General features: G+C 37.6%; 1 protein-coding gene across 1 annotated transcript; it reads right to left on the bottom strand.

Annotated features, from left to right (window-relative positions):
* Window positions 1-3,398: 3,398 nt before the first annotated feature.
* On the bottom strand, window positions 3,399-4,825 carry LOC117767904 (C-X-C motif chemokine 11-6-like). The gene is made up of 4 exons (XM_034595889.1): window positions 4,658-4,825; window positions 3,978-4,119; window positions 3,822-3,896; window positions 3,399-3,688 (listed from the first exon to the last, which is right to left on the bottom strand). Exons 1-4 carry the CDS (start codon window positions 4,710-4,712, stop codon window positions 3,583-3,585), a joined length of 378 nt encoding a protein of 125 aa, XP_034451780.1. The 5' UTR covers window positions 4,713-4,825; the 3' UTR covers window positions 3,399-3,582.
* Between the last annotated feature and the right edge of the window lie 9,245 nt (window positions 4,826-14,070).

The raw sequence follows: 14,070 nt of genomic DNA on the forward strand, positions 1-14,070 counted from the left end.
TAAACATACCAGGCCAATGTCAGTCCTCAGCATAGCGGACATCTTGTCTACTGGTTTTTATTTAGAAATGGCCACCTGCTGTTCACTATGAAACCATTGGCAGAGAAAATGCCATGTTAGTGGTTAAACTTTATTATGTACATCCCTATCCCCCAAACCAGAAACTACTATTGTAGGTATACTACATGCCCCAGGTTTGCTGTGCTGGTTTAAAGTTGAATATGATATCTTTACAACTGTATGTGTGTAAGATTTTTAAAGATCCTGCTTTAAACCTCCGTATTGGTTGACTTATGTGGTATTGAGTGTAAAAAGGGGTTTATATCTTTGTGGGACTTTAGCTGTTTAGCTGTATAAGAAATACAATTAACATACATATTGCAAGTATTGAGTCTTTGTTTCTGTTATAGCACTTTTGCCTCTGATGGAAAACTGTACTTTAGCAGATGTGTGATTATGACATGAAAGGCCATAATGATTTTAATTTTATAAGCTGAACACTGAAATGTGAAATTTAACCACTAGAGAATACTTGATACTGTGTCTGCATTGAAAGATTTTAATTTGAAAACCGTTTATTTGAATGTGTGGTTTGAATTGAGCTCTTTTGAAATTTTAAATTACACTATTTCCAACTTAAAGGTTTTTTTCAGCTTCACAAATTCACATAGAAGTTCCAGTGTCCCAAGTTTTCAGTCACTCATCCAAACTTTTGTAAGAGACAAAAGTCTAATGTCACCACAGTGGCAGATTTAACTTCAATATCTTCAAAAGTTGTTTCCTTTCTATCAGATAGGTAGCCAGAAACAGATTTTTATTATTCGCAGCTAAGTGGCTAATGAAGCTAATTATAGCTTCATTAGTCCATTGAAAATGATATTGATCTTCTTCCACAAATGTCTGTCTGTATGTGGGACACATATTTTGCTAAAACTACATCTTATCAACTTCACAGTTGGTATGTGTATTGTAGATTGTCTGAGGAAGTGCAGTGCTGAATCGTGTACGATTTGAACACATGATACGTTCAATATTAATAAAATGTGTATAAACAGGCGACCAGCGTTCTGTAGCAGTCAGTGGCGGTGAGGCATTGTGCCTTCAGTCTTCGGACAGAATTAAATCATCTTCTTCATCTTTAGATAATTTACAGCAGTAATGAAGCAATTTTAGTTTCATTTAATGAAAATCATGAACTATATTGCACATGAATCAGGTCGGATGAACACAACGTTTAAAAAATACGTCCAGCACACAAACAATCAAAAAGTGACAGTATATTTGAGGAGGACTCACTAATGACGAGGAGTATTTGTGAAGTAGATTCTGGAGCACAGGCCAAACCCAACAGCTCATTCCACAGGCAGTTTTAAAAAAGGCACTGCACTAGTTGTGCAAAAATACTATGTCTAAGGCTAATGGCTGAGCGTCTTCATGAACTACAGGTCTATGTATGTAGCATTGTTCTTTAGCATAAGCTTTGTTACACAAGCGTTTGGGACCAGCCCCACATAGCAGGACATGCTACACACTAGCTACTTCTTCAGATACCAAACCAGTTACCTGATCACGGTAACATTAGAGCAAATTAACACAAAGTTAATTCCATTACCTATCCCTTAAAAGGCTGAAAAAATACACCATCCTCCAAACAACATCAAGTAATTCAAAACGTTCATGTTACTAAGCTATGATTCGATAATTTCTGTATGTTGAAGGGTTTTAGCAAGTTCAATTCAAATCACACATGTGGATGGTTTTTAACTAAGGTAATAAACTCAGTGGTATTTTAATCGCATTTAGTGATTCACCACAAAAGTTCATTTCCTTGTAAGATTCAACTCATTCCAGCATTTCCTTGCTTCAGTATTCTCTGTGGCAGATTTCCAATACTCTTATTGTCTGTTACCTTTATTTGAACTGTTATTATTTTTTTGTCAAACTTAAGTTCTCATCTACCACATCTACTGTACAGTGTGTTTTCTAAGACTCAGTATTACATGCAGTGTTTGGAAATTACCATGTGTCTTTGAAAATAACGATGCAAAAAAAGTGAGATTCTGCAGTGGGAAGTGATTTCTCACAAGTAACCTTAACTGTGCTGCAGTGGATTACATCCACCTTCATTTTAATCTCTAATGCCAAACAGTATGACAATTAAGTATATTACACTGTGCACCTTGCAGAAAATGACTTGGATTAAGTCAGTTAACAGACTGTAATAAAAAGGTGTTGAGATGTTTTCAATCTCCAACCTGCTGGTTCTGTGCTTTATATAGGAGAAAGATAATACAGGGATCACTGACTAACTGCTTAAGCTTGTCTGGCTGATGTGTGTTGCTTCTTTAACTGGATCACAAACTCTGACAGTATTTCTAATGCATAAAATGTTTCCTTTTTTTCTTTTATACATTTTTAACAGATCTTAATCATATTTTATTGTGAACATTAAGATATCAGCTGTAATGATTTTGGGATGTATTGAAACTGTTTTTCTCACAAGATGGTTTACTGTTTTATATAACGACTGAATAAAAAGCTATGTGAGTTTAATATATTTTGAGGATATGTATGCTACTTATTTAAAGCAAGGATATGGGTATAATTTATGTCAATTTAGAGCATATAAAGGAATGTTACACTGTAAAAATATCAGATTGACATCTGGTAATGAGTTGTTTCAGAAGATGATTAGATGATTGTCTGGTCCAGTTGGTGCGAGTCATTTAGTTTGAGAAAAACATTAGAAGATCTGAAAGATTACACTCAGAATTACATCTGGTAAAAAAGTTAAAATTTTAAAAACATTGATACCATGACTCAAACACACTGAGTTTCCTGAAATGAAGCAAACAACTAGGTTTAATTCTAACAAAATGTTTTATGAAGCAATGCTAAGAAAAGACCCCAGATGAAAGCTATGTGCAAAGTACTGATGATCCTCTAGGCATCACTACAATGAGCTCTAGCCAAGTGGCAACCCACCATGACATCACCCGTTTTGGCACCATCTTTGTTTTTGAAACCAAAAGTAACCATATTAGAGCCTGACTGAGAGCTTGAGGACACTGCACCCACTACCACCTAAAGATCTCATGGAGAAATGGGTTTGTGGTCCTGTGGTGCAGGAGAACACGATGACCGGCCTGCACAACAACAACCAAACCCTTAGGGATGGTCAGGAATGCTGAGTGGGAGCAAATCCCTGCAGCCAGGTTGTCCAAATACTTTTGGCCATGTGTAGTGTAGACCATATATACCTCACATATGATTACAGTAGCTGGTTTTATCTCAACTACTGACTTTTACATTGCTGTAATTTCATTGTAATATATTGACTGGTGAAGATAATCACAGACTCAGTTTGTGTTATGATGCGTAAAGAAAAAAACAGCAAGTACAGGTAGACCATTCAGTGTTTTTTATTATTGTAAATATATGTACAGATTATTTACTTCATATATACATGTGAAGACAAGTTGAGAACATGAACTCATGATTGGCCACTGAGAACATTTGAACACTTATAGTAATAACATGACAAAGGTAAGCTTATATCACAACAACAGGGTTTCTGTGCTGTTACATGGTCGTTGGAGCAGAGTCTGTGGGGAGGAGTCTTGTTGAGCTCCATGTATTTGTTTGACTGGAGGTCGTCGTCATGATCGCAGCTCTCTTGTTCTCATGCCTGAATCAACAAAAGACACTGTTAGTTAAAAAGCAATGGGAATGTGAAGCAGCCACAGTGTTGTGTGAGACGCCTGTCCTGCCCCAACACTGTGTCATGTTGTCAGATGTTTGTACAGTCGACCTTGACTTACTTATTTCTGTTTTTGAGAAGAAATTTTCCGAATGGTGACTCTGGATTCACGCATTTCTCCTGCTTTCCTATGATGCTGTGAGAGAAGAACGAGTCGTGTTAAAGAGAACCCAGTGAATGGCACATAAATGTGAAGTCATTCAGCTCATCTACTCACATAATAATCTCTATTTGTTGGCAGAAGTTGTTTGGGTGGTGTATGACTGGCTCTGACTTGATCTGCCTGATGAACTTATTGTTGACCTCGCCGATATAACCGTTTAAGCACTTGCATTTTCTGGATCTGCTGTCTGGTAGTCCTGTGGGAAGAGGAGACAGGCATTTGAGGTTTAGGTTAAAGGTCAGCTCACTCAGACTGTACTGAAGCCTGGTAACAAAAATACATGGCATTGTGCAAGTTAGGATATAGCTAATGCTATTCCCTATCTTGTTTCCTGATTTTTTTGTACAGATCTAAGGACATATATTTTCTTGTATGCATAATGATATCATTGGCAAAGTGTCATGAACAGATTTTCGTTTTTCTGTGACTAAAATAAAATGTTCTGATTTCAGGAGTTTGAACAACAACACTGCAGAGTCAGGTGTTAATTCTCTGAGAGTTAATCACCACCAGTGACCCTTTGAACATTACACACATTGACATTGTCGGAATAACACACTTGTCACACAAAGATCAGCCACTTTGAGCTGCATTACTGCTTGCACTAGATAAAAAGGAACAGCCAGTGTCTACTATTTGCCATTCTGCAGGTAAGTCCCCATTCACAACCCAACATGAAACAAATCAGATCATGAACATGAAGGATTTACAGGACAATAAAGTTTTCCCATTACCTTGAGCACAGAGGACAAGCAGGAAGCTGAGGAAGGTAATAGCAGATGAGTTCATAGTTGTGGCTGTAGACAGGTTCTGGCTCTCCCTGCAGTATCTCTCTTCAGTCTTTACTCCTGATGACACACAGCACAGGAGGTTTCTGTCTTTTATACACAGAGAGGAAACACTCTGCTTCTGCTATGCAACACTTTCACTTTGCACCAATACTTTCACTTTCTCTGCCCCTTCCCTTTTCTTCTAGTAATCCTGTTTCCCAGAATCAGAGAGAGCTTTTCTCTGGAAAAAGGTTGGTTCACAGAACCATTGTAGTTTGTATTATAAGCTGCACATAAAGCTATGGTGGGGGGTGACCAGTCACAATGAATATGTATTTGTTAAATGAATGAATGATTTATTTTTCCTCATTATTTTCAATGATGGATGAAAATGTAAAAACAAACAAACAAGCAAGCAAACAAATGGGCGAAAACCTAACTGCCTCTGCGGAGGTAAAAAGTCAGCATTGCCTGATTGCGGTATATAACACATGCAGGCTTTACATCACTCCTCTATATATTTTCTGGTTTGGTTGCAAAAAGACGTACATACTGCTGTTTTTAATGTATATTCCCATCTTTGAGATTAGAAAAATAATTCAATTTTAGCTCATCTAGTTGCATAGGTCAGAAGTTACCTACAACCCAGGTTGGAATTAGTGAGGGACAATGCAGGTAAAATAAACCCACGTCCTCAAGATAAAATAATTTAGTCCAAATGAGGTTCAAAGGTTTTTCTTTTAGTGTTATGAGCTAAATGCTAAATGCTTGAGTTGGGTTGAGAAGGCCATAGTATAGATGATGACTATTAGCATTCATGACATTGTGAAAGTCATTAGCTGTGTCAAAACCGAATACGTCCCAGGCTGTCCTGTTTCAAAAGGCTCCTTCAAATGCAGCCGACAAGTGCGTCCTTCCATCCCCAACAAACGAAGGCTCCAAAGGGTGGATCCTTCCTGGCCCTACCTTTCCCAGGATCCATTGCGCTTCAGTGATGAACCGTTTTTCATAGAGGTGATGAAAGCAATTAGACGCCCAATGCTTAAGTGTCAGGCTTCAACTTGCAGACACAGCTAACCATATATATATATAAAAAAAAACAAGGGCCGCTGAAACCTTCTTGTAGTGTCCAACCATTATTGCTGTTTCTAGGTAACCATTTTATTTCAGTTCGGCCTCCATGTTCTGCAGCTCCTGAATGGAGCGACAGCTATTATGTCAACTGCAGACACAGGCTACAGGAAAAAGTATTAGCTTTTAGCTGGCATTGGTTTTTAGAGACCCAGTGCAATGCCTCTGCCCTTTCATGTGGCACATGGTCTTAGACAGTGGCATCAGGGCACCAATACCATAAGACTGCTCTGTTCCCACTTTTCCACAAACATTGTACAGCCACATGTTTTTCAGAGTGAAGCAGCCACCACCTTGTGATGGATATCTGAAAATACAAGACGCTGGAACACCAAATTTGTCTATGTGTGGGGCTTTCTGCAGAAAGGATCAACACAGAGAGTCACAGGGATCTCAGAGTGAAGATGGAGAACAGTCAAATGCAAGGATCTTATATCGGAGAACTAAGGCTGTTTGTCTGAGCCAGTTCAGACTGGTTCTGTAGGCGCAGTTTGTGAAAGGAATCATAACACAGAAATCAAATTTACATATGTTTCCTTAGGAGATAGAGAAGACATAAATTCAGTTCTTTGGAGAGTAAATAACTGATAAAAGAGGTCATAAAGGTTTCAGGTCATAAAGTATTTAAACACGTTATATAGGTTTCAGGTCACAAACAGTTCAGGTCATAAAAGTCTCAAACAGGTATGCAAAGACTTACTTTTCAACTAAAAAATAGGTTTCAACCAGACTTAGTTTTTTTCCACTACAGTTGTTAACCTCAATAAATATAGCTTTACACTTTCAGCTGATGTCTCTTTTTTGAACAGCACGTAGGAGTTACTGCAGTCAGAATAGTGTAAGAAGTGCACTTTGCTACCACACGTGTTCAGCATATTCAAACAAATCATCCAAGTCTTTTTTTTAGATAGATACTGTAAATGTAATGGCTACAAATCAATGTGTACAATCCCTGAAACAGATTCATTAGAGCAGGGGTCCTCAAACGTTTTGGGGCCAGAGAACATTTTTCCAAGACCTCCTCATAATCCCAACGCTGATTTTGCATGTGCTTACTGCCATTTGTACTCAGATGTCAGGAATAATTTGTTTATAATTAACGTTATAAGTCACAATCATATCAGAGTTGCTATTGGCCTAAAGCTAACATAGATGGCAGCAAATGGAACAATATGTTCATTTTGACAAAAATATGAAGGTTTGAACACAGACGAGTTGAACCTCAATGTAAAAGATCAGCAGCAGGTTAGAGGTAAAACATCCATGACTGTCTGGTCTGAAAAAAAGGTTAATTACCTGATTCCCTATTGCAGAAAAAGGAGCTAAATAAAGCTGCTATGGCTGCAACAGCTCCCCTTGTTATTTATTTGAAGGAAAACGTTTCCTTTAACCCAACTACTTACTTTCCTGAATTATCTGATGACTTAAAAAACATACCAACAGCAGTTGAAGGTGCTATATGTACAAGGATTCTTGCTGGTAGCAGGTGGTGGTGATGGTCTCTCTTCATAAGCTTCAACCATCATTGTCTCTACAAGACAAGAGGTTGTAATACGTCCTCTGAGCACAGCTACTTCTTCAGGGCAGACTGGAGACTGGAGTGATTCAATATTGGAGCGTGAACACTAGGTCGGGGCTAGGTGGTTAGCATGCTAACTTCAGTAGGAGTAAAGAAGTGACAGAAAGAGAAGTGAAATGAGAGTTAACATTGGTGCTGTTTTCCTCCACTGGAGTGAAGGAATGAAGCTTGATGCTGAAATGCTAACATTGTTTCTGCTAGAATGGTAAGTAAACAGCTGTTAATGCTAACACGTAGCAATAGAACATCTACAAACAGGTAGACTATTACAAGCTGAATTTCCCCAAGCAGGACAATAAAGTACTGAACTGAAAGATATGCTGTCAATGTTGTCTTTACTTTCACAAAACATGGAATTATTTAAACTGAGCAGTTTAACTGAGTTCAACATGTTTGAAATGTTTGATTCTGCAAACACTTTGTTAATGAGGAAGTTGTGCTTTATAATGTAGATTGGCTAAAAGCTATTAACCCTTAAAAGCATATTAAAGTATTACACACTCAGTATTATTATTTATCTTCAGTTTAAGGGACATTTTTACAAGCTCTGTTTAGTCATGGCTGGTGTTTCTCAACCTCTTTAGTCTGAGTTTGGACTTGGAGACTGCAGCTTTTTATCTGCAAGTCTACAAACTGGGGATATGAAGACTGAAAGACATGTGCATTTATAAAACATCTAATCCTCATTGCACACTGTTGAAAATGAAAACAGGATTTCGTGTTTCCCTGTCAGGACTAGAATTTGAACTATCTTTGCCTGTTATTTAAAATCTTTAACAAAAAACAATATTAATATAAAATGTAAAAAAAATCGGTCTCTGGCCTTTCACCTGTTTCAAGGGAAGTGCAATATTTGAGTACCATGTGAGTGTTTTCCTATTTCTCAAAAGTTTCATTTTAAACAACTCTCAGAATGTCAGTTCAGTTGAAATGTTTATTTTTGCACATAAATTACTACATTTTGTTGCTGAGTTGGAAAACTTTACAAATATTCGTAACCACAGAGCTAATGGTTATTATTAAGTTACTAAAGAATGAAACAAACACGTTCTGAGCTGGAATATGCAGCAGGAGATGATGAAATACAAAAGAAAAACTCATATTTTAACATATTTAATATTTCATTTTACCTCAAATTGTTATGTGATATTATTATTATTATAATTTATTATTATTATTATTATTAATATTATTATTATTATTATTATGTGATAAATTATATTGTCTTATCTTGTCAATTAATATTTCAGCAATTATTTTGATTATAAATATATATAATAAAAGTGAAAATATTCGGATCGAAAAGTCAATTCAACAAGAAATGAGGTTGATGGATGATTTTTTGGGTCAAAGTGAATTTTTTTTAAACTATTAATAAAAATGGCATTTAAAGAGCAATAAATAGTATTGAAATAGAAAAAATAGCAACTTATCAACTATTTATAAAGTAAACATATTTAAAATAATCAGCCCTTACTTACGATATGTAAGGGTATATAAATATGAAATCAATGAAAGGTTAAAACAGTTCATGAGTGGGCGATTTCATAGATTTCATAATTGTACCTGATAATTGCATTGTTTAAAAAAAATTATAATTTAATTGTTTCATGATGATTTTCCATTTGGTGTTTTCTTTATTTAAAATTCTTCTCTCTGCTCAGTGCAGTTGTTTTCACAAATCTTTAAGCATTATTCAGTCAGTATGATTCATCTCTTTCCTTTGTGCATCCTTGAGGAGCCCAGAACTCTTGTTGTTTATCTGTCCTTTCTACCTCTTTACTTCTATAACGTCTTACATGTGCTGTGCACGAGGAGGGCTCTTCAATTTTGTTAATTTCAGCAATGTTGCTGTAATATTAATTTTAGATTAGAGTTAACATGAATGATTGGCTGTCAAAGATATCTCCTATTTTTTTTTCTTACCAAAATGGTTTGAGGATCACACTCTAATTGAATTTAACTCTTACTTGACAAAGGATGGATTTGTGCGTAGTCATCCCTGTTCCCTCAAACAATTTCTGTAGCTGTGGTTAAATGGAGATTGCCTTCATAAAAAGAACAACAGCATCAGTCATTATACAGTCGTTATAATAAGTGCAAGTTCTGTGTGGCGTTCCAAATGGCCATTACAAATCATTTAAAACATGTAACTAGCTATTCTTGACCTGAAAACTTTATAGTGGTTATTATCCTGTTACTGAAATGACCTGAAGGTGCACTCACTCTCTCATCCACACCCTCTCTTCTCCCCGTACACCACCAAAGAGGGAATGGACTGAAGGCAGCCAGGCGTCTGCTTCCATCTTCCTTCACAACATGACAATACGATTGACAATCTTTAGTTCACCACCTCAACCACTAACCAAATCAAATTAATACCACAGAAATAAATGCATGCAAGATTAAGACAAACACAAGCACAGGCCCAAAATTACACAACCAATCCAAAATGAATAGATAAGTAAGTACATAAAAAAATCTAAAGACCTGGTTTGTGAAAGGACATGGTTTGTGTTTGTGTGATGTAAACTCCGTTTTAGACATAAATCAGGTAGAAACTCATTGCTAATATCTTCACCATAATAATTTATGGCAAACCTCTGGCCGACACATTCAGCACAATCAAACACAAAGTTACATTAATATTAATTTGGAGAAGTGTTTTTATTCACATGATGGAAGTCTCCACCAAAATAATGCTCCACTGAAGCTGCAGGCCATAAAACCAGAGGCTGAATGATGCTACAAAGCTCCAGAACACTGAGGGGAACTGCACAGTTGGTGACTATTCTCTCTGGGTTCTTCACTTCTGTCATAATATGTTTATATTCTTTAAATATAAACATGGAAACAGGTTATGTCACTGTGCAGTGCAACCCATGGCTCTGACATGATGTCTATGATGATGTCTTCTGATAGATTTTTCTTATATGTACGTTCTGCCCTACATGCTCCTGTAAAGAGTCCTGTGTGTGTGCTCTTGTGTGTATACGTATGTTGCATAGGAATCAATGCTGAACACCTCCCTGCCTCTGTCTGCATGGGATCCATACCATAATACTCTCGTCCTCCTGCACCTCCGGATCTGAGCATGCAATCTGAGCTCCATTCAAAATGGATCCGGCATCATGGGGGGGAAATGGGAGCGTGTTGCCATAGCAACGGCGCCTGTCGCAGCCGTTCGCATGGTATAGGAAGAGAGGAGTGGTGCAGGCTAATGTACAAGCAGTCTGCAAGGTTCCCTCGCTCTGAGCTGCTCAGCTGTGGTTTGCAGGGAAGCAGAAGCTTTTTGTTGGTCGTCAACAGTCTGAATATCATGAGAGGTCCAACAGATGACACAGGCAGGGGATGCAGAAATGTGAGGCAATGAATTAAAAAGTGAAGGTTTTTCACATTCTGTAGAGTTATTGTGCTGTGCATGCAGTCATGATGACTGACAAGATGTAGGGGCTGAGGTTTCTAAGCTGGAGGTGAAGAAACCCATGTTGGAAGAAACAGGTTCTGCTGATGTTGCCGCTGTTTCTACTGGATCAGATAATAATTTAATTATATAATTTCAGGCTAACACTTTTCTTCTCATACCTTCCAAAAAGAGAATCTCCCATTTTTAGTAGTTTTCAACTCAGTTTAGTTATGCTTATGGTTTTGCTTGTAGTTATAGTCAAGGTTTTAGGATGAGGGTGAATGTTACATTGTCATTAACTCGCTCATTTATTTTTGCATTATTTAGTATCCATTTCCTGTGCATTGACTCCTGTGCAGAAGTAGTTTCCGTAAAAAGCTGGACATTTGTTCGGGACTATTTTTAGTGGTGATTTAATACATATCCAGAGCTCTAGTGAGCATTTCTGGCATTTCTGGTGTGTTTGTGTGTGTCTTTAATAGGTTTAATCAGACAATAACTTATGCTCTGTTGTACAGAGTACTAAGATAAATCAGACTGTGACATACACAATACTTATTGTTGGGTTGTTGTAGTCGATTTTTGTGGTTTCTTTATCAGAAAAACACATGTAGAAAATCATCACAGTATCAGACTAGCGAGTAAAGTCCTCTTCTCAGGTTTTCCACGCAGCATGTGCATCCATATTTTACACAACATCAGCAGCTGTATTGATATTAAGTGTCATTTCATCTTGCTCACCATTGTTTCTCACCTCCAACCTTCCTCATCGCCTTTTTCCCTCTGTCACTGATACGTATCTGCTTTTAAAAGCTGCCATTACAGCAGGATATTAACATGTGACAGTCAAGTGTACAGTGCTTAAACACACACACACACACACACACACACACACACACACACACACACACACACACACACACACACACACACACACACACACACACCCATGCATCAACGCGCATACTAAGAACATGCATAGATTAGCATTACACCTATTCCTCACATCTTCAGTTTCGATTTTCCTTCATGTGCTTTGTGTTGCACTCTTGTACATCCACAGACATGACACATAATATATATTATAGAGTAAGTGGCAGACTTAGGCCACAGGGACAGTCGTGGCTTTCGCTTGAATACCTGCTCCAGTGAGTGTTGATCCATCTCATGACATTGCTTGACATTGACTGATTATTTATTTCCAGTAGAACTGATGAAGTGATGAGATGGTTTGATGAGATTCAGTATGAATAAAGCTAAATGTATTTGTTTTCAATGTCAGTGTGTTGGATTTCACTGCAGACTGTTCATTATATCTCTCTCCAGTTGTTTAACTTGGCACTAGGGCACCTAAAACGATTCCTTCCTTCACCCGCTGTCATCATCTGTTGTAGGTGGGCTAACCTGCTAGCTACTGGCGCGGCTGTGGCTGAGGGATAGAACGGTCGTCCTCCAACCTTAAGGTCGGCAGTTCAATCTCCAGTCTTCCCCATCTGCATGCCGAAGTGTCCTTGGGCAAGATGCTGAACCCCGAATTGCCCCTCATAGAACAAAAAAGTGCTGCTAATAGATGCACTGTATGAATGTGTGTGTGAATGGGTGAATGTAAAACTGTACTGTAAAGAGCTTTGAGTGGTCATCAGCTAAGCGCTATATAAATACAAAACATTTACCATTTACTGCACCCCCTGCACATACATCTATGATGCCTAATGCCTTGTGCTGTTTTCAGTTGCAGAAGGATGCTGGTTTAGTGTGGATACAGCACTTGTTTTAACTGCTTATTGTTACTGTTGGCTAACAACACAGTGACTGACAGTAAACACCACTCTGGCTCCATTTGAATGATTGAATTGTATTTAGCTTTATTCTTTTCTGCTGAGCAGACTTCACTGTGGGAAAGTTTAGTGTAGCTACTGGATGATGTAACTGACTATCTCTCTGACTGGAGGCAGGGTAGGAAGAAGATCATCTCATTTCAGTGAAGACCATCCTTTTGTGGCAGCAGTCCTTCTGTTTCATCAACCAACTCGAAGCTATCAACATGTACACAAATGTGCCGAATAACCATTCTCCTGTAATGTTGTGTTAGAATACAGGTTAAGAATAACTGCAGATGTTTGTCACAAGGAGTTCGTTTGTAGAAGGAGGCAAAACAAAGTGCTCCTCATGTATATTTTATCAGCTATTTCTTATTTTAGTTTCTTTATTTGTTTCTATCTGATTTGCTCTCTTTCATTGTGAAGCACTCTGTGACTATTGTCTGTGGAAGGTGCTTTATATAATGGACATTGGTAGTTTGCAATGCAAACATTATGAGCCACTATCAAATAATTTTGTTGTCTGACAATAATTTAACAAATAATTTTGTTTTTTGTGCATAGATTAAGACCCAGTGTAGTTGATGGTGGAGACTGAAAAAATATAGAATTTGTAGTGTTGGAACAGAGAACAACTTACAGACACCTCATGGTTATCTTTGGCTAGTAGTATTGATTTTTTTAAATCAGTGATGAAGATTGATTTAAATCTTTGGCATGGCTACTCACCAACAGCGCAAGCAGTTTATGGTCATCTCCCAGAGTTCCTTGCAGGATGTGACTCACAGTTTATTGGACGACTAAAACAGCAGTAGCCGTGATATCATTTGTCCGCAGATGGGTTTCGGACCAATGTCATCATTAAGGCTAGATACATACTACTACATTTTGGTTTAACAATGCATCACCTTTGTTACATTTACATGCAAGTGTCCACACTACTCTAGAGCTTTCTAACCCATACAAACAGAAGAGTTTGAAAATGGTGCAGTTTCAGTTTGAAAGCTCCAGGAATGTGTCTTTGTGTGGAAAGGTAGACACTGAGGCACTGAAACATAGATGTCCACATTCACATTTTGATTGGGTAGGTTCTCATCAGTCATGGCTCGACTACCAGTGGTGAGAGAGGAGAGAGAGACCAGGGACCATCCTGTTTCAACTCTGACAGACTGGTTGTTATAATGAGAATAATAGGAGCAATAACCATAGATGTGAACTGTTATTAATGATAACAGAACCATTTAATATAATAACAATAGTTATAATAATTGTTGTAGTTGTAACCAAGCAACTAATTGAAAATAGACAATCTGCTTCCAGTTACACTGACACACACACACAAATGAAGTCTGAGAAGGAAAACAGAAATTGACACCATACCAAAAATACGAAAGAAAACACTTAAGTAAGACAATACAAGCTGTGACCATTATAATGCTAT

Source organism: Hippoglossus hippoglossus, chromosome 9 (assembly GCF_009819705.1).
Source record: "Hippoglossus hippoglossus isolate fHipHip1 chromosome 9, fHipHip1.pri, whole genome shotgun sequence".
NCBI classification, from domain to species: domain Eukaryota; kingdom Metazoa; phylum Chordata; class Actinopteri; order Pleuronectiformes; family Pleuronectidae; genus Hippoglossus; species Hippoglossus hippoglossus.

Bases quoted from the DNA above. Each gene is read 5' to 3' on its own strand.
- LOC117767904 (XM_034595889.1), bottom strand. From the start codon at position 4,712: ATGAACTCATCTGCTATTACCTTCCTCAGCTTCCTGCTTGTCCTCTGT. The intron at 3,897-3,977 runs GTGAGTAGATGA...CTTCTCTCACAG, and splicing joins CAACAAATAGAGATTATTAT to CATCATAGGAAAGCAGGAGA. The intron at 3,689-3,821 runs GTAAGTCAAGGT...TTGTTGATTCAG, and splicing joins CTTCTCAAAAACAGAAATAA to GCATGAGAACAAGAGAGCTG.